Source organism: Camelina sativa, chromosome 9 (assembly GCF_000633955.1).
Source record: "Camelina sativa cultivar DH55 chromosome 9, Cs, whole genome shotgun sequence".
Taxonomy (NCBI): Eukaryota; Viridiplantae; Streptophyta; class Magnoliopsida; order Brassicales; family Brassicaceae; genus Camelina; species Camelina sativa.
Window position 1 is genome coordinate 12,971,810 of NC_025693.1, and position 22,019 is coordinate 12,993,828.

The 22,019-nt window shown below is 39.2% G+C and overlaps 1 protein-coding gene across 2 annotated transcripts; it reads left to right on the top strand.

Annotated features, from left to right (window-relative positions):
- Positions 11,714–15,738, top strand: LOC104710913 (fatty acyl-CoA reductase 3-like). Of its 2 annotated transcripts, none has more exons than XM_010427567.2 (10): positions 11,714–11,918; positions 12,702–12,808; positions 13,173–13,378; positions 13,871–13,971; positions 14,086–14,278; positions 14,382–14,543; positions 14,616–14,697; positions 14,832–15,098; positions 15,192–15,319; positions 15,426–15,738. In XM_010427567.2, the coding sequence occupies exons 1-10, from the start codon at positions 11,828–11,830 to the stop codon at positions 15,577–15,579; spliced, it is 1,491 nt and encodes a 496-aa protein (XP_010425869.1). In that variant the 5' UTR covers positions 11,714–11,827; the 3' UTR covers positions 15,580–15,738. The 2 variants fall into 2 exon arrangements, with proteins under 2 accessions (XP_010425869.1, XP_010425870.1); XM_010427568.2 differs by having other exon boundaries at positions 11,715–11,918; positions 15,470–15,738.

Here is a 22,019-nt window from a genome sequence, read left to right on the forward strand (position 1 = left end):
ACAGAAAGCTAAGTACACAAATCAAAACCGCACACAAACACACATCTTACCGTGGAATCTCATTGAAGGCTCGAAGAGGATGATACTAGGACTCCATACCACATGCAAATTGACTAACTACTCATAATCAATTCCATCACACAACATCATGCATCAAGCAAAAAGAAAATAATTCACCCAATTAAATTCCTAACCGCTCTAACCATCCACTTAACCATCCTAGAACCGTAAAGGCTGTGATACCAAAATGAAACGACCGCCCCTTTTTTTTTCTTTTTAATAATAAGTACAACATATAATTAAGCATCCCATACTACTTAATTGAACCACCCAAACCACCATTTCCTCATTAAACCAATAACAACCAATATGCACAGCGGAAACATACCAATAATACAGAAACGATACATCATCAATACAATAACATTCCTATCCAATCTATCCAGCAACCTATCACAACTCTAACCAAGGTTCCAACATAAATAATATAACCAACACCACACAAACGAGACCCTAGATCATCCTCCTCCTCATCGCCATGATTCCACGCTACACAATTTGCCTTTACCTGCACCACAAACACAAATTGAGATGCATGAGTATTTGATAAACACTCAGTGAGGCAATCCTCCCATCTACTGGGCTATACACACAAGCAATAAGATCTCTACATGCCACAAACAACAATCAATAAAACAAACCAGGCAATATACATAGCATGCAACATCCATCGTAACTGAACAAGGGGTGTCGACCGACACCAGATGGTGTCGATCGACACTGACTATCTGGTGTCGACCGACACCAAACTGGTGTCGACCGACACCCTGCCCGACACTCCCGAAAACCCTAGTTTGCGTCGACCGACACCTCCACATGGCATCGTTCGACACTCGCTAAAGTCCCGAGCCGTCCTCGCGTTGGTGTCGACCGACACCCCAACTGGTGTCGACCGACACCGATGCCGAGCAGCGATTTCCCTCGATCAGAAACTCCGAATCTCGCCTCCAAGCTTCTCCAATCCGCTCCTTGCACTCCCAGAAGCCAAACCCAGCCCAGACAGCAACGAAATAACATAGGGAACTCAAAGAAACAACCACATAAGCACCAAATCACATAGAATCTAGAGATCTTAGCTTAGATAAGCCATGGTCATGCACTCACCTCTTTCAAGAAGATTCTGACCAACAAGGACGAATTCCCTCACTCCTAGCAAGCTTCTAACACCTTCCCAGCCTTAGATCTCCCAAGAACAGCAAGGAATCTCTCAATCTCTTCCCAAAAGCTCAAGAACACTTTTCTCTCTTTCTTTTTCTCTAAAAGCGGCCAAATAACCCCAAAACACGACCCTAGGTCGTTTCCCCTCTTTTACACTCGATTTAGGGATTCCCTAAACCAACCACGCAAACCGGACAGTTAAAATTGAACCGACCAAACCGGCCATAACTGGTGTCGATCGATGTCTCACTAGAAGGTGTCGATCGACACCCTTACCAAAATACCAAAAATTGGTTTGCGGGTGTTACACCTGGTTTGATTGTGTCATTTGTTGTTTGATATTTGGAGATCTCAAGTGCTTGTTTGTGTAGCCCAGTAGATGAGAGGATTGCCTCACTGAGTATTTATGATAATAATCATTCATCTCAATTGTTATTTGTGGTGCAGGTAAATGCAAAGTATGATCGTGGAATCAGGACAATGAAGAGGAGGATATTTTAGAGGCTCGATCGTTTGGTATATGCTTCTGTTACATTGCTAGATTGGAACATGGTTGTCTAGAACGAATGATTAAGTTACTGGTTCTATGAATTTTTTATGTTATTGGTATTGTGGAGTTGATACTGGTTTATTCGTTAATTAATTTCATTCGTTTAATGATACTGGTTTATTATATTGACTGTTATCCGCTGGTTGTATTTGATTGGGGTTAGGATGTTAATGAGTATGAGATCACTAGAGAATTATTATATCTAAAAACAAAAAATGGGTCGAGTCGTTTCGGTTTGGTATCATAGCCCTTACGGTTTTAGGTACAGGTTTGCTATGTACTTTGTGCGTTGATGTTTAGATTGCATGCTTGATTGATTATGTGAGTTAATCAGTGATGTGTGGCATGGAGACCTAGAATATCCTCGTCGAGCCTTCAATGAGATTCCACGGTAAAACATGTACTTTTGTGTGCCATTTGAATTGTGTGCTTAGCCTTCTGTCTTTGGTAGTGCAGATGGTTAGATGTGGTGCTGTTGCTTGTCGTGGACACAGTCATGGTCGTGGACGCGATCGTGATCGTGGTAGGGGCAGAGGCCCAATTGATTGTGAGACCGTGGATCAAGTGTGATGGCTGAGGCTGGTGGAGCTGGGCTTCCAGGTGCTGGGGTCGCAGCAGGTGGAGCCTCTGGTCGAGATGACCGAATTTCCGGGAGCTGTTCTGGTGCTGAATCTGGTGGTGCCGCCGACAGTGGCAAAGGTGCCGCAGCTGATGGCTGCAGTTGTAGTAGATCATTCACAGCACACATTATGCTGGGGGAGATACGTAGGATCGGTATGGTTCAGTTCTCTGATGGTACCGAGTACTGACCCTATTGTGGTTGATGCATAGATGACGAGGATGGAATGCAACTTCTACCTCTCAAGTGTCCTGAGGCGTATTTGGTAACCATAGGGGTTTACTACTTGGCAGATGATGCTCATGTGTGGTGGAGGTCAATGGCTGCCAGGAGAGTGCAGAGAGACATGAATTGGGTTGATTTTGTGGATGAGTTCAACCGCAAATATTTTCCTCACGAGACACTAGACCGAATGGAGATGCGGTTCCTACAGTTTACGTAGGGGACTCGGTCAGTTCGTGAGCTTCACTTGGAGTTCAGTCAGCTTTTGGTGTAAAGGGGCCTGGCGATGGATTCTGAGGAGTCGTAGGTCCGGAGTTTCATGAGGGTGTTTCGTGATGACTTGAGGGTCCATTGCAGAGGGCGGAGTTACGCAATGAGAGTGGACAACGTCGTTATCTAAGGTACCCTACAGGATGATTCCAGCAGAGATGATAGAGATAAAAAAGCAGCTGGAAGATCTGTTGAGAAAGGGATTCATTCGTTTAGCATTTTACCGTGGGGAGAGCCGATGTTGTGCATTGATTATTGGGGTCTGAACCGGGTCACTTTGAAGAACAACTACCTTCTTCCCAGGATTGATGAGTTGTTGGATTAGTTGAGAGATGCTATTTGGTTATCCAAGATTGATCTTTTTTTTTTTTTTTGAACAAATACTTGATTTCATTTAAAATCAAACCAGGTACAGAGAAAGATATTTTAGAATCCCAGACAATACAACAAAACAAAGTGAGACATTCCCCAATGCCATACAAAAGTAACAGAAAAAGGTTGACAAAGGTTCCAAGAGAGCTATGAGGAAAAGGCTAACAAGCACTTTGAGACATGTGAGGTCAAGGGTTGCCAAACAGTCTCCCACGAACAGGTCGATGGTAGACGCATTAGTCAAAGTCCAATAAAGACGAGATGACGTTGATAGAGGGAGTATGGCTGTGACTCTCGCCGGTACGAGAACTGCTATTTGAAATAGCGAAGAGACCATACCACATGTGATTATGGTAGTATAATCGGTTGAAACTTGTTTCAAAAACCAAACTAGAATCTCTAGACCATCTGTTGAAACTGCTTTGTAGTATAGGATCCAGGTCTTAGCATTGGTGGCAGAAGGTTGGGAGTTGAGGTATCTAGCTAGAATTGTCGGGAAGTGACCGAGGTCAGGCCAATAACAATTTGAATTCTGATCTGAACAGCCATGATTACACAACAATTTGGGTGCATTGGAAGGTGGGAGCAGGATTGGCCTATGATGGTTGTGAAGCTGAAACAGAGCAGGTGGGTTCTCTCTCTAGTGGAACCAATGGACATAGAGATTAAGAAGTCCACACAAGGCTTGTATTTGACTTGACCCAAAGAAATTAGGAACAGACCTGAGAATGGAGTTAGGAAGATTATCCCTGCAATTGGTAGATTGAACATGACTAGGCTCAGTGAACAGGGAGAATGGAAGCAGAGGATTGAGGAGGTTTCGGTAACCAACGGTCCGTGAGACCGGGGTCATAATACCGTTATTCCTTAATCTATTGGTGTGGCTAGAAACTAGAAGCATAATTCCCAATAGCCAAGAGCTTAGATGATAAGAATTTGTTGCAGAATTACTTTGAACCAGGGATTTGGAATTGCCAATCTTGTATCCCAAACAAGGATGTCGATAGAGGTTGTAGACTTCGGTCCTTACAATCAACATATCGAAGAAAACTTGTTAATGGGTTTTGCAAAAGTTTAGAAACGTCTGACCTGGTTTTACTGGTAGTGGGCTTAGCTTTTGATAAGCTTAATGGGCCGACAAAGAAGACAAGGCCCACCAGAAGAAACCCTACTTTCTTGCTGGTTGACCAAGCTGGAGTGAGCGAGCAGCGGTGGCGGCTGTCCGGAGATGGGGAAGCGATTTGCAGGTACCATTGCATCTCCAGGAGGCAAAGCTTTGGCAAGAGCTGGCCATAGGTACTGTATAAAGTTGAAATGGAAATCCATAAGCACAGACCATCAAATTATGATAGATGAGGCAGATGGGTTTTAGGACGAGGTATGAGCAATATGAGTTCGTGGTGATGCCTTTCGGGTTGACTAAAGTACCAACAACATTTATGAGGTTGATAAACAGTATGTTTTAGAAGTTTCTAGATATTTCTGTCATTTTATTTATCGACGATATTCTAGTGTACTCCAAGAGTCCTACGGAGCATGCAATACATTTGAGAGCAGTTCTAGAGAGGCTGTAGGAGGAGAAGTTGTTTGCTAAGTTAAGTAAGTGCAGTTTCTGCATAGCGTGTTAGGATTGGCTATGGTGTTGGATTCGTCTTTGGTTGTCAGAATCTTCCTTTGAAAGAGGTGAGTGCATGACTATGGTTATCTAAGCTTGAGAATCTCTGTTTTGTGTTCTATGAGTTGTAAGATTGATTCCCTTGAATGTTTGTGTGATTTTCGTGTTCTCTGTGGCTTGTTATTGCTATGGTGGATACGTTGTGAAACAACCCAACCTGTTTTCTTAATACAATAACTACTAGTGATCTCATACTCACTAACATCTTAACCCTAATCAAATACAACCAGCGGATAACATTCAACAACATAACCATTATCATTAAATGAATAACCAATAACCATCCAACAATACCAAAAGCATGAAACAACCTCACAAAAATAGGAACATAAACATCTGTTCTAGACACAACGTTCCAATCTAGCAACCTAGCAGAAGTGTAAAACAAACAACCGAGCTTCTAGAACATCCTCCTCTTCATCGCCTTGATTCTACTATCACACTTTACCTTTACCTACACCGCAACACAAAAGAGATGCGTAAGTATTTCCAGAAATACTTAGTGTAGCAATCCTCCCATCTACTGGGCTATACAAACAAGCAATAAGATCTCTACATGTCATGATTAACAAATAACAAACAAATCAGACAATACACAAAGAAAACACAACATCAGCTGCCTGCTTGGGAAAGTGTCGACCAACACTGGCAATATGGCTTCGACCGACGTCCAACTGGTGTCGACCGACACCTACTCGATATCCTCGAAAATCCTAACAGTGTAGACCAACCTCCACATGGTGCCGACGAACGCTTACATTTAAGTTCCATTTTTTTTCTTAGTGAGAGAATCCTTAAACAAAATATTTAAATAAATAAAAATACTCAAAGTTTGAAAATATACTGGCAACAGAACAGTAGGAAATTTTGGTTACGGGTAGGGGATAAGAATACAAAAGTATTTTCATGCTTCTACTAAGCAGCAGAGTGTTAGAAATAAAATAGTTGGTTTGTATGGTGCTGATATATTCATGGGTGGAGTCTGATTCCGGTATGGAGAATGTTGCTTCTTCTTATTTTTCGGAGATGGTTCAGTGTGAGTCCAATGTGAGTGGTATTTCAGAGATGGTTCAAGAAGTAACCCCATTGATTATGGAGAGTATGAATAGGGAGTTAATGAGGGAGATCTCTGAGGCAGAGGTGCGTAAAGCTTTGTTTGCTATGCATCCGGAAAAATACCAGGACCAGATGGAATGACGGCCCTGTTCTATCAGTGGTTTTGGCACTCTTTAAAAGGGGACTTGGTAGCTCTAGTCAAAGAATTTTTTCGATATGGTAAGTTTGATAATAAATTAAATGAAACAAATAATTGTCTTATCCCAAAGGTGGATAAGCCAGAAAGAATTGTGAAATTTAGGCCCATTAGTCTTTGTAATGTAAGTTACAAGATTATCTCTAAAATCTAGTGTTTTCGGCTAAAGAAAATTTTACCCTCCCTTATTTCAGAAACTCAGTCGGCTTTTGTTTCTGGACGGTTGATTACATATAATATTTTTATTGCCCAGGAGATGTTTCATGGGTTAAATACTAATCGACAGTGTAATTAAGATTTTCTAGCATTTAAAACGGATTGAATGGTCGTTTCTGGAAGCGGTCCTGCGTTGGTTGGGATTTGATGGCAAATGAATTTTTTAGATTATGTGGTGTGTTAGTTTAGTCTCTTATCAAGTCCTTCTAAATGGTCAGCCCCAAGGTTCAATATCCCCGGAGCGGGGTTTACGTCAAGGAGACTCTCTTTCTCCGTATTTGTTTATTCTTTGTATGGAGGTTTTGATAGCTAATATTAAAAAGGCTGAGAGGGAGGAGAATATTACGGGTATAAAGTTAGCTCGTGATTGTCCACCTATTTCCCATTTATATTTGCAGATGATAGTCTCTTTTTCTGTAAAGCAAAAGAGGATGAGTGTAAAACAATTATGGATATCATTGGTCAGTATGGTAAAGCCTCGGTCAGGAGGTCAATCTAGCAAAATCGTCTATTCTGTTTGGGAAGAAAGTACGAAAACAAGTTCGAGAGTAGCTTAAAACCGTAATTGGTATTTCTAAAGAAGGGGGAATGGACTCTTATCTGGGTATCCTGAAAGCTTTGAGGGTTCACGTAATAAGATCTTCAGCTATGTTAGTGACAGGTTGGATGATCGGGTGGATGGTTGGTCGGTGAAATATTTAACAAAGGGTGGGAAAGAAGTATTGATTAAATCAGTTTCCTTGGCAATCCCAACCAATGCCATGTCCTGTTTTAAACTTCCTCAGGAATTAACATCCAAGTTAACGAGTGCTATTTCAAATTTTTGGTGGAGTTCAAGCGGTAAGGATAGAAGTTTACATTGGGTGGCCTGGGATAAGTTGTGTGAAGGCAAAAATAACGGCGGTTTGGAATTTAGAGCTCTAGATAAATTTAATGATATGATGCTTGCTAAGCAGTATTGGCGATTGATTCAATTCCCAACTTCCTCGTTTGCGCGAGTATTGCAGGGTCGGTATTTTTGGAACAAACATCTTTTATTGGCTAAAAAACCGCATTCCCCGTCGTTTGGCTGGAGGAGCATTTTTGCGACAAAAAATTTAGTAATGCGCGGTGCAAGGTGGCTAGTGGGAACGGGTTCAAGTATTTCTGTATGGCGCGATCCTTGGATTCCTGATCACCATCCTCGACCCGCTAATGGTTGGGGTAGATTTTTGCATCCAAATTTAATGGTTAATCATTTAATTAATCCGGTCACTAGGGAGTGGCATTTACCTATTCTTCAGAAGTTTATGGACCCAGAGGATATCCAGATTATTCAGAGTATGTCTATAAGCAAGTCTTTAAAGCCAGATCGACTGATCTGGCATTATTCAAAGTATGGAAAATATTCGGTCAGATCGGGATATGGATTGGCTAGGGAGATGGTGGAAGAGGTACATTATGATCCAACATGCACAGCTTTAAGAGCTCAAGCATGGAAACTCCAGGTTCCACCAAAGATTAAGCATTTCTTTTGGCAAATTGCATCTTGATACTCTCCCAGTGACAGATCGCTTAGCTTACCGAGGTGTCCAATGTGATACCAGGTGTAAAACATGTGATTTAGCGTGTGAGACAATTAACCATGCTCTTTTTGAGTGTCCTCGCTCATGTCAAATTTGGGGTTTGTCTCCGATTCAGGCTTCTCTAGGAGGTTTTCCTTATGGTTCTGTATTTTTGAATCTCGATTTTATCTATTGGAGAGGTTCCTCTCTTTCAGGTGATCAAGATTCTCTTCATCAGTTACCTTGTATATTATGGTCGATTTGGAAGGACAAAAATAAAAAAGTTTTCCAAGGTTCCCAGCTCGCACCAGCTGAGGTGATTAATCAGGCAGTAAGTGAACACTTAGCATGGGAAGATGCACAGTCTCAGGCAATGGTTTCTTCAGGAAGCTCCATCCCTTTAGATTCTTTGGCTCTCTCAGTGAACCCGGTCCAGGGTCCGTGTTCTCAAATTGATGGCTCATGGAAAGCATCTGATCCCAATTCAGGTTTAGGTAGGTGGTGTAGCAATAGTGATGCTCAGACTTTATTGATGGGTCCAATATGTCTTCGGCGAAGCCCTTCCCCGCTCCACGCAGAGTTGGAAGTTCTGCTTTGGGCCATGGAGTGTCTCATTGCAAACATAGTTGTTTGTCAGCGCTTCGAGACTGATTGTGCAGAACAAATAGAAATGATTCATTCTTCTGAGGACTGGCCTGTTTTTTCTACTATTCTTGACTATTTCCACTTGCTTCAGACCGCCTTCCCTCACTTCTCATTGTCCAACATTCCTCGCTCGGCGAATTTTAAAGTAGATTGTCTAGCTCGCTCGTCTAGATATTTAATTTCAGCAATTTTCTATGTAAATATTTTTCCTCTGGTTTGGACTACCAACCTAAGAGTTATCTTTTAATTAATGTTTAATTGACAAAGAAAAACATTCAAAGTTCATGTGTTTCTGAATTTTCTTAAACAAAATGCAACTGCACGGTACATATACATGGTCTATGACCATTACAATTTACAAGAAAACACACGATTAAATCATAAACGTTGTTAACCCATTTTAAAAATGCTTAAGTGATTAACTGATCCATCAATAATCAGCAACGTTTTTGGCAGGTCAATATTCGTCAGTAATGATCGACTACTTAGTGCCAGTGGTTAATTAAATTAGAAACTTGTTTAAAAGTAAACAACCATTGCTAGTTCATTACGAGTTACTTTGGCAAAACAACGATGATGACATCACATGGCTAGTAAACGACACACTGTAAGTTCGAAAAAAACTACGTTCAAACTGGAAAAATAGATTCAAATAGATGATATCGTTGTTGCTTATTTGCGACTGTTATCAACGAAAGTATTTTAGTTTTTCAAAAGGTAATCAAATAAAATATTAATAGTTTAAAATGATCCTGAACTGCTCAGGGCTCTTGATCTAGTTCATGTGCAAGTGCATCGCTTGATAATTTCTGTATATTAAATCGCTAATAGTCCCAAGGTATATATTTTTCCAGCTCATGCTGAGCAACAAACTCCTATTTTTCAATACCATATGCGATAGATGACCATTCAATGATTGTGTCTCCCCAACTCTACTAATCCCGAAAAGGATATACTAAAAATTAAATGGTGGTGTCATGCATGATGCATCCCAAACATTCCCCGGCCGGTGTAAAGATCTATTCCCTCCGTTCTAATTTAACTGTTGTTTAAGGTTTTTGCATACAAATTAAGTAAACTATTAAATTTTATGTTTTGCCCTTCATTAATATATTTTATACTTTTTTCATTGGTTGAAACTTTAAAACAGCAGGGATAAGATTGGAATATTCATCAAACATCTGCATTGAAAATCTAAAACGACAACTAATATGAAACAAAAATTAAATCCTAGAACGACAACTAAATTAGAACGGAGGGAATATTGTTCTCTTCAGACAATTCATCTAACAAGAGAAAAATGGTTAACTAATAAAAGAAGAAACTAATATACTTAGGCGATGAATGGCAACATAAAAGGAACAGGGTGTTTTTCCAAAAAAAAAAAAAATCTGCATTAATTACACCAATTAAATAAATTATATTGGTTTGCGATATTCTAAAATACCAAAAAAAAATTCACTTTAATTTGTTGTTACGTCTAACAAATTGAAAAACGCATTATCTCTTAGGTAACTCTACATATGCGTGGTGCATGACACCTTAAAATACGTATTTATAATTAATTGCTTAATTATAAATATATAATTATGCAATAAATAATCATAATTATAGATAAAAAAAATAAATTTTGTATTAATCACACTTGTAGATGAAAATGTTAACCACCAATTCACCAAAAAAAAATGTTAACCACCAATCAAATAAATTTTAATCAATAGTAATCAATAATCAATAATTTAAATTAATAATAATCAATAATCAATAGTAACCAATAATTTTAATCAATAACAATTTATTAACCACCAATCAAATAAATTTTCGTTTTTAAAGTTTATATATAATAGATGAAAATGTTATTTCGTCTCTAGTACCACTAGGGGTGTCAATCGGGCTGGCCCGGCCCGGCCCGAAACCCGTAAAGCCAGCATATGTTTAAGCCCGGCCCGGCCCGAAATATTTCCAAGCCTATATTTTAAAGTCCGAGCCCGGCCCTAACAGGGCTACAGGGCTTTTCGAACTTTTTCGGGCTTATCTTACCGATCAAAAATTCTAACTTATAAGCCCTAAAAAGCAGTGTTTGAAGGAGCAATATAAAACAAATCAATCAAAAATTTAATAAATCATCTATATTCACGAAAACCAATTTAATTTAATAGAAAAGGTTTAAAACTAAATAAAATTTCGATTACTTTAACTAAATAAATCAATATATAATTCATATAAAATATCATTAATAAATTTTTTTAAGTATTAAGTATGGTTATTAAGTAAATATGAAACTAGGATTAGAGTTTAAAACTTTATTTACAATAAATTGTTAATAAATATTACAATCAAACAAAAATGTTAACAAAAAGGTACAAATATATTTGTTAAAGGGCTTTTCGGACTAGCCCGAGCCCAGTCGGGTTAAACCCGAAAAATTTTATAGCCCAAACGGGCTGAGTCCGAAAAGCCCGATTTTTGCTGGACATATATATTGAAGCTCGAGCCCTGTGTTTTTCAGGGCCGGACCAGGCCAGCCCGTGGGCTTCGGCCCTAATTGACATACCTAACTACCACATATATATTGCTTTTATTTATGCTGAAAAAAAAATATTGCTTTTATTTATTTGATCCCTAAAATCTGAAAATATTATTATTATAGAATGTAAAGGAGGGTTAGTAAAATATACATTCTCTCTATGCTTGCTAATTGCTAAAAAGCTGATCAACATACTAATTGATGCTTAGATATGTACAAATAAAGTTTTGTTTTTGTTTAGACTCTTTGTAGATTAGATCTTACAACTTACGTACGAATAAGCTATAATCTAATTGTGGATGCCCACAAAACGTCGATTGTTCTGTAAGTGGATATTAAATATGCATTTAATAACCCATCGCTTGTGGTTAAAGATCGACCATTCTCTAAGTGGAAAGAATTTAATAACTCAACGTTTCTACTCTTTTCAATTATATATTTATTTATCTATAAAAAAAAAACATGTACTTTCTAATTTTTCTGGTGCATATAAAAAAAGAGTTTAGAAAGTGGGGAAGATATTAAATTTATTAGTTTTGTTTCGTCACCCTTGAAATTATTATGTATATTATCAACCACAAATAACATCTTTTTATGGGAATGTAGTGTCGGTGCGGTCGTTAGCGTTTGTCTCTATAAAGCCATTAGAAATCTTAAACTCTCCACACAAATTTTTGTTGTTGTTGTTGTTGTTGTTGTACTCTGTCCACACACAATATGTCGACTGAGAAGGAGTTCGTAAGTGTTCTTCAGTACCTTGACAACAAATCTATATTGGTGATCGGAGCTGCCGGGTTCTTAGGAAAGAGTACTGATCTCTCTCTCTCTCTCTCTCTCTCTCTCTCTCTCTCTCTAGATATATCATCAAGAATAAAGTTTCGTGACGTCTACCTTATTAGTAATTGTAATTAAGGGGTACATTTGCTATCTAATTCTTATAAAATCATACTACATATACATTTACATAGTCGCTGTCTACACGTTCTCTCTAGGAAGCATTTTTTAAATTACAAAAGTCGAAATCTTAATATAGCATATTAAATGCAAAAAATGGATTAGTTTTTATAATTCTCATAATTATAAAACAGGTTAGTTATTAAAACTAAAGTCTAATAGATAAATGTAGTCATGTAGGAATTAATTATCAACCAGTCCACAGATATATGTTGTGCGGAATATTTAAAAAAAGTTACGTGAGTCATTTTATGTTTGAGTGAAAGTCCACTATACCATTTACGACCCAGAAATAACTGAACTGGCAAAGATTTTTGGATAGTACATAGTACTATATCTGAATAAGAAATTAAGAATATCCCATGCATGCAAGTATTTGTAGATCATCGTATTTGTTAGGTAGGGACGTACGAATCTGTCCTTGTAGGGTGTTAGTTTTGTTTCCATTTGGATATCATAGATTTATATAATTTTTTTTGCTTCTCTCGAGGGAAAATTTGGTACGATACCATATATATGCTACCTACTCCTATGTGTGTATATTATAATCCCGTAGATTAAAAAATGAAAGTTATTCTACATTAGATATTATTAGTTATAAATAATTTTTATGTTAGTATACTACCCATGTCTGCAGTTTTTGTGGAGAAGATACTTCGGGTTGCACCAAAGGTGAGGAAATTGTATCTTCTTCTAAGAGCATCATCAGGCGAGAAATCTGCTACTGAGAGGTTTAACGACGAGGTTTGTATCATTTCTTACTTTGCAAAACTTTGATTTAATCAAAGAGTCACACATCCCCCTACCATAGTAATTGAGGATTTGCCCTCTTAATTAGTCAGGGGCACGAGATAATAATTACCTCTTTGTGGTTGCTACAATATACTTTATATATATAAACCACAGATCCATAACTATATCGAGTGAATGAAACCTCGACTTACCATAAATTTGGGTTTAAGATTTGTCCGGTTATATTAAAATACTGATACAGACAAAAAATTCTGATCTAACAGCATATTTTTTAGATGAATATATTTAGCGTGGAGCGATGCTAGTCTATAGAATTGCTATATAACCCATGAATTGTTCCAAATGTTGTCTATAGATTTTGGGAAAAGACCTATTCAAGGTGGTGAAGGAAAAATATGGACAAAATCTAAATCTTATTTTGGAAAAGGTCACTATTGTGAATGGAGACATTTGCCTTGACAACTTGGGTCTGAATCATATAGACTCCGAGTTGGAAGATCAAATGGTCCAGCAACTTGATGCCATTATTAATTTAGCTGCAACTACTAATTTTGATGAAAGGTAAATATGAATTACAACACTCAATTTTTTTTTCTTTATTATGAAATAAACTTGACTATCATCGACGCTAAAAAATGTAATAATTAATTATTAAAAAGGGTTTTCAAATGCTTCTTCATAAGGAATTCTAATATTATAGTGATATCAAATATATAATTAATACGTTATCAGTCTATTCATATTTTAATAGCGTTACCCATGTATGGTCCATCTGTTTAGATAGTGATCTATTATTCATTACTAGATATGTTTCTATCATAATTTGTGGAGTTCTAATTCAAATCCATTCCGCATAAAATAAATTGGAATATTGGACAATACTATTGATATATTTTATCATAGTTTTTATTTTCTTTTCTATATAAAACAATTTATTTAAAAACACCCAGTTGGCATCAATAAATCGGTTTATATCATTTATAGATTTTCCTTTTTCAACTTTGTAAATTTTCTAACAATGTCATAGTTTTAAAATACGTTAATCAATTACAGATATGATGTAGCACTTGGGATAAACACGTTGGGTGCTGCCAATGCCCTAAACTTTGCCAAGAGATGTGCTAAGGTTAAAGTCTTTGTTCATGTGTCGACAGGTATCTATATATATAAACACGAAACTGACAAAAAAAAACTGTCAGAAAAAAATATTCTAAATCAAATCCAGTCCATAATTTAAATTCTAAGAACATTATTATGTATATATGTAGCTTACGTAAGTGGAGAAAAATCGGGAGTGGTAATGGAAACACCTTACCGTATGGGTGAGACTTTAAACGGAGCCATCGGCCTAGATATCAATCAAGAGCAGAAGTTGGTTAAGGAGAAACTTAGCCAGCTTCAAGCCACCGGAGCCTCCCCCGAGACCATCACAAAAGCCATGAAAGATTTTGGACATGCAAGGTGATCCCTATGATTTACATTGGTCATTTGGTCCTGTATATGTCAAAGTTGTATTTCTAGCTCATTCTAATTTTCTTTAATAATAATACAATATATAAAATAGGGCAAAGGTGTACGGATGGCCAAACACATACGTGTTTACGAAGGCAATGGGGGAAATGATTGTTGGAGCAAAAAGAGAAGATATGTCGCTCGTGATAATTCGTCCTTCGATTGTGACCAGCACCTACAAAGAACCATTCCCCGGTTGGACCGAGGGCATCAGGTAAAATAAGATGATAATTTCTTTATTAGTCTTAAAAAATAGTGAAGTAACGACTCTTTGATCAATGTATAGGACAATTGATAGTATAGCTGCCGGATACGGTACTGGAAAACTCACATGCTTCCTTGGTGATATTAATTCTGTTTCGGATGTGGTACCTACTTTCATCATTATATATATGACTCTTTTGTTTTGTTTAATATCATGTTCCCCACATAGAGAAACTTTATAGATATATTACTGAGTTGTTTTTATTTGATATGTTTGACGTACTTGATGGACGACCAGATACCTGCGGATATGGTTGTTAATACAATGCTAGTATCAATGGCTGCTCAGGCTGCTAGACAGAAAGAGACGATTTATCATGTGACTTCTTCAATGAAAAATCCATTCAAAAACGAGAAAATGCCGGAGATAGCGTACAGGTATTTTACAACCAAACCATGGACCAACAAAGAAGGGAAGGTGGTTCGGGTCGGGAAAGTAGACGTTTTGAGTTCTATGCCTAGTTTCCATAGATACATGACCATCCGTTATATACTTCCTCTGAAGGTAATGTTTCTGACCATATGCTGTGAATTTATTATATTTTGAATTTACATCAATTGCTTAACTATATCCGTATGCTAATTCTGGCCTGTATAGGGGCTTGAGTTACTGAACATGGTACTTTTTAAGTCATTAGAGAAGAAATTTAGGGATCTCAATAGGAAGATACGTTTGGTATTGAGGCTTGTCGATCTCTATCAGCCTTACCTCTTTTTCTATGGAATGTAAGTTTTGGTCCTAATCTCAACCTGGCTGGTTCCTTTTTACCTGACCTAATACTATAAACATATCCAACTATAATAACAAAATATGACGTATAAATACACGCAGATTCGATGATACAAATACGGCAAATTTACAAAAACTGTTGCCAGTGACAGGAGCGGAGACCGAGATTTTCTATATTGATCCGAAGATTATCAATTGGGACGACTATTTTATGTATACACATCTTCCTGGGTTGGTTAAGTATGTCTTCAAGTGATTCCGTTTATAGTATATTTGTCCTATTTATCTGTCCCTAAGAATTTATATAAATTAATAAATTATGTAGACAATTTGTACCAGCTAAGACAAGTAGACAACCGTGTTATAACCACGATACAAATGTACAACATGCAAATTTCTTATCTTCTTTTTTCTTTATCTCATTATTTATCCTCAATCTTGTAGGTCACAGATTGTCTATCTTGTCTAAAAGATAAGATTCTTAAATGCGACAGATTGATATATTTTTTGGTTAGATTGTCTTGCTAGTTGCTTGTTTTGTTTTTTTTTGTCTTTTTGTCGCAACTGTGTTTTATTCATCGTACAAAACCAAAGTAACGGACCAATATTTTACAAACAAGATGTTAGCCCAATAAAACTAAGCAAAACCCAATAAAAAGCTTGAACACAACACATAACACGTAACTTTTGGAGAAAATGTTGGTAGACATATGGAAAGAGAAAGAGAAAGAGATGAAATCTCCGATCACTGACAGTTGTTGTCTCACCGGAAAGCTTCTAGTCTACCCGAAATAGCCGGAAAACTTACTACTCGACTGATCTCAATCTTTACCTAAAGAAACAAAGGCAAGATTTTAGTTTAACTTAATGAGAATAAGACTCCACTTAATGCAAATCTGTAAATCTTTTTCATCTTCAATTAGCAGTTTTTCAATCATTAAAGAACTAGCGAACACAAGCTTTTCTCCAAACTATTTTGAATCCAAAAACAACTAGACTAAAGCTTTGAACTCCAGATTCTAAACAACATAACTTCCCTCGAACAAATCCAGAATGGACCAAAGCTTCCGCCATTTAACATGCAAAACAAACAAACTCCCTCTATCCATCGGCATATGAATTATACCATCAGTTACTGTAATTGCTTCTAAATCATCCCAAAGAACCAAGAGAGACACCAATCCACAACTCCCAACCAATCAAAAAATTTGGATTAAAAGAAAATACATGCAATTAAAAACAATTGAAACCGATACACCATTGAAATACAAGGAGAGAAATGAAAAGACTAAATCCAAAAAAAATGGAGCCAAAAGTAGCGGAGTCTTGCCCAAGAGATGAGCGGAGAGAACACTAGTGATAAGCCAGCCATCAACGCTAAAAAAGCCGCTTGATGCTAGGGTCCAGAGCCTGACCACCGGTGTCAGAAATAATATGCTCAAATTGTAATATCCTAGAAGTACTAACAACCTTGCAGTTGTAGTACATGGGAGTCATATCCATAAAGACTTTAAACTCACACAACAGACTTATAAGTTCTTTAATTATGCTAAACAGAAATGTTTGTATTTAAATTGAAAAGCACAAAAAATCAAATCAATTAAAAAATCAGGATTCAGTTAATTAAAACCATTCTTGAACTCTAAACACAATTGCAAATAAATCGGTTCTCACTGCATATATTATCTAAGATTAAAAATCAAAAAATCAAATTTGTTTGCAAATTCCAAGAATTAGACCAGCATTAAAGTTGAAGTTTAGTTTGTTCACAAAATCGCAAAGTCAAATCTCTTGTAAAAAGAAATTTTGTTCATCAAAGTTTTTTATTAGGAAATCAACCAGACTCTCGTATAAATTGATTATCCTAAAATCTTAATTCTAAGTGAACAATCTAGACTAAGCAATAAAATCAACCAATGATACATAACATAGAAGAATATGAATCCAAATAAGTCAATCAATCTAACATAATACAAAATCCCTAATGAAAATCCCTAAACCTAACAAGTGGATTACTCAGACATAATTGCAGAAACACAAATCATAATTTGAATAAATAGTATTAAGAAAAAGAGTAGGAAAATAAAGGAGTTCGAAATATCTCTCAACAAGATCAACTTCTGACTTGTTTCTCCAAAGCTCTCTGAATCTCTCTCTCAAAATTTGCAGCCAAGAATAATTTTGATTATATATGTTTAATACACGTCAGGGACCTATATTGCAAATAGAGAAAACTTTGGGTCATCTTTTAATAGTCTTTAAAACTTGAGAAACTCAAGCTTTTCTTGTGTCGCGAAGGGTGTCGACCGACACCAATGTGGTAGCCGGCCGAAGATGCCAACGAAGCCATTTACGTTGGAAGCAAATCCATTCGAAGATGCATGCTAAACGGGACGAGAATTGAAACGACCGACCCCTTTTTTTTTTTAATAATAAATAATAAATATAATATAATAAAATAAACTACAACTAGTTGTTCCATACCCACTAGCCACCTAACCACAAACACATTCAACAGCGGAATTAACCAACCAATATTCAATAATAATCCAATAATAAAATATAACCATATTCCAACATAATCAATATCCAAAACAACAGGAATCATAGAACCAGCAACCTAGCAATGTTCTAATGACCCAACTCTAGCAACCTAGCAAAGCCAGACAACATAAAACCGAGTCCCTAGAACATCCTCCTCTTTATTGCTTGGATTCCACGATTACACTTTGCTTTTACCTGCACCACAAACACATATTGCAATGCATGAGTATTTTATAAACACTCAGTAAGGCAATCCTCCCATCTACTGGGCTATACACACAAGCAATAGAGTCATCTCTAACCATCAAACAACATTCAACAATCAACAATAACAAACCAGGACTCTGCATCGACCGATACCAACATGCATCGACCGACACCAGGTGGAGGTTGCGTCGACCGACGCAAGATCTGCGTCGACCGATGCAAGGTTAACTTGCATCGACCGATGCAAGATATGCATCGACCGACGCATGCTCGACATAACACGAAAACCCTAGAGTTTACGCGCCGTCCTCGCATCTGCATCGACCGACGCACAAAGTGCATCGACCGATGCAATGCCGAGCATCGTTTTCCTCCGAAGCTTCTCGCCGGATCTTCGTTCCTGCAACCACGAAACTCGATCCCAAGCCACAAGAAAGCTTCCCAACGTCCCAAATAACAATCTAACCAGCCTAACAACACATAACAAGCAAATCAGAGAGATCTCTAGCTTAGATAAGCCATGGTCATGCACTTACCTTTGCCACAGAAGAATCTGAACCTTAAACAAACAAGAACAAGCCTCTAGGAAGCTCCTACAACGATCCCAGCTACAGATCTCACCAAGAAACGCCTCAAATCTCCAGAAATCACCAGGAACTCTCAAGAATAGTCTCTCTCTTTTCGTTTCTCTCAAAAACGGCTTCACACGCGAATGAGACAAAAACCACGATCTAAGGGTTTCTTTCCCCAAAATGCAGCGTTTGACTTAAGTCAAAACGCAGAGAATTGAGCCAGCATCGACCGATGCTCCTACTGCATCGATCGATGCACATCCCAAACCGGGATTCTGGTTCACGGATGTTACAATTCTCCCCCACCAAACTGGATTTGTCCTCGAATCTCGAATAACCATCAGCCAAGGACTCCCGTGCAACCGTCTCCACGGCCCGCACTCCTCCGACTGATCCACAGAAGGTCACCTCTAGGCGATTGACTCACGCTCCAGGCGTCATTTGCTCTCGACTTTTGGACTTTCCTTTACTCATAGGCCTAAACCTTGAGTTTTTATTGGCTCCTCATCAGACCTAAGTCTGCATGCCATAATGTTGGCTCCTCATCGGGCCTAAACCCGCATGCCATAATATATAAGGAAAAATCCAAACTCGTCTCTCGGGTCATCACCCTACAGCGCGCCTCCAGACCTTCATCCGAAGTCGATATACCAATCATACTCCCAAGCCACAAAGTCTCTGAATATGGCAGTACTAGGAGAACCTAAGTCCCCCAAGAGTCGCGAGCAAACGATTCTGAACACGTCTGAGTCCTATCCCTATCCAGGTTTCCTTCCCGTGGCTCGCGTAAAACATCTCAATGTCCTACCAACCACATATCCCCTCACTGGAATACCTCATGACCACACAAGGATCATATACATGCCACAAGGGCCGCCACCAAGGCCAAACAAAATGTCCTAAAGAGGACCGCCACCAAGGCCAAACAAAATGTCCTAAAGAGGACCGCCACCAAGGCCAAACAAATGTCCTAAAGAGGACCGCCACCAAGGCCAAACAAATGTCCTAAAGAGGACCGCCACCAAGGCCAAACAAATGTCCTAAAGAGGACCGCTACCAATGCACTCTGGCTAAAAAGCCCGTCACAAAGACCATCTGTCCTGAAGGACCGTCACAAAGACCACACAACGTCAAAAAGACCACCGCACACTGGCACACTGACTCAAAAGTGCGCCACCAAGGCCACACACAAGCCCCTCCAAGGCTCCCCACCGCTAAAAATGGACAAATTCTTGGAAAACTCTCCACTTTTGGAAACCTCTATTCCAGGAAACTTTCCTCCAAAACCCCGCCTCACGGAAACTTTGTACCCCGAACACCACCTCATCTTGTTACTGAGTCGCACAACCAACCACCCCAAGCGACCGAGTAACAAGAGAGATGGGCTGGAATACTCCATTCCCGCTCCAGCCACGGATTACAGATGGTACCAGGCTAAACAAGCTCAAGTCGCGGCTTGCTTCTCATACCACTTCTTGAACCTTGCCTTCATCTTTGCCTCAGGCTCCCAAGTCTGCTCCTCAACACCATCACAGTCCCACAGGACTCTCATCAAAGGAATCTTCTTCTTCCGAAGTTCCTTGATCCTCCTCTCGAGAACCCTCACTGGTCTCGCCTCCAAAGTCATGTTAGGCTGAAGATCCTCAGGAATCTTAGCCAACACCTCCTCTCCCTCACGGAGACACTTCCGCAACATAGACACATGGAAAACCTTATGGAATGCACGCATCACCTCAGGTAACTCCAATCTATATGCCACTGGTCCAACCCGCTCAATCACTCTGAATGGACCCATATACCTCGGACTCAACTTAGTCTCTGACAATGACCTGTTCGGACCCCGCAACATGGCCATCTTGAGGTACACTCTGTCTCCCACCTGAAACTCAAGATCTCTCCTCCTCCTATCTGCATAACTCCTCTGCCTATCCTGAGCCTCCTTCATGTTCAGCTTGAGAACCCGAATCTTCTCTGAGGTCTCCTGAACAAAACTAGCACCAAACATGCTCCTCTCCCCCACCTGAGTCCAGCATAATGGTGTACGACATGGCCTCCCATACAAAGCCTCATAAGGAGCCATCTTAATACTCGCCTGATAGCTGTTGTTGTAAGCAAACTCTACCAGGTTCAGGTGATCTGCCCAATGGCCACCCCAATCCAACACACACATCCTCAGCAAATCCTCCAGCGTCTGGATCGTCCTCTCTGACTGTCCATCAGTCTGGGGATGATAAGCTGTACTCATATGCACCTTAGTGCCCATCTCTGCCTGAAACGCCTTCCAGAACACCGAAGTGAACTTGGAATCCCTATCAGACACAATGCTCGCTGGCACCCCATGCAACCTGACTATCTCCCTCACATACTTCTTAGCCAAGACCGCTGCTCCATCAGTCTTCTTAATGGCCAGAAAATGTGCTGACTTAGTCAACCGGTCCACAATGACCCAAATAGCATCAAAGGTCCGTGACACTGGCAATCCCACCACAAAATCCATAGTGATCATATCCCACTTCCACTCAGGAATGGGTAAACTCTTCAGTAACCCGCCAGGAACCTGATGCTCAGCCTTCACTAGCTGACACACATCACACCTCGAAACCCAACTAGCTACATCCTTCTTCATCCCGACCCAATGATAGTACCTCTTGAGATCACGGTACATCTTAGTCGCTCCTGGATGAATGGACAACTTGCTCGCATGAGCCTCTCTCAGAATCTCCTGTCTCAACTCCTCATCCTTGGGCACACAAACCCGACCGTGCACCAAGATAGTACCATTATCTGAGACCTGATACTCTGAATCCACATCCTTAGAGGCATTCACCAGCCCCAAATCCTTCTCCTGAGCCAACCGCACTCTACTCAGAAGATCTGCTCTATCTACTGCTTCCAAACCCAACGGTTCCTGTGAAACAGCACATAAGCTCAAAGCACTGGTCTCCCCTACCAGAGACTCCATCTCATGCTCCTGAGCCAAAGCTACCCTCTTCCGACTCAGAGCATCTGCAACCGTGTTAGCCTTACTAGGATGATATGCTATCTCTAAATTATAATCCGCCACAAGCTCCATCCACCGCCTCTGTCTCAGATTCAGCTCAGGCTGAGTGAATATATACTTTAGACTCTTATGATCTGTAAACACCTGTACCTTTGCACCATAAAGATAAGATGTCCAAATCTTCAGGGAAAAAACAACAACACCCATCTCCAAATCATGAGTAGGATAATTGCCTTCATGCACCCGCAACTGCCGTGAAGCANCCCACATCTGCAGCCACTGGCTGCCGCTCCTCCGCCACCACTGGTGGTACTACCTGAACTNAGCCTCCTTCATGTTCAGCTTGAGAACCCGAATCTTCTCTAAGGTCTC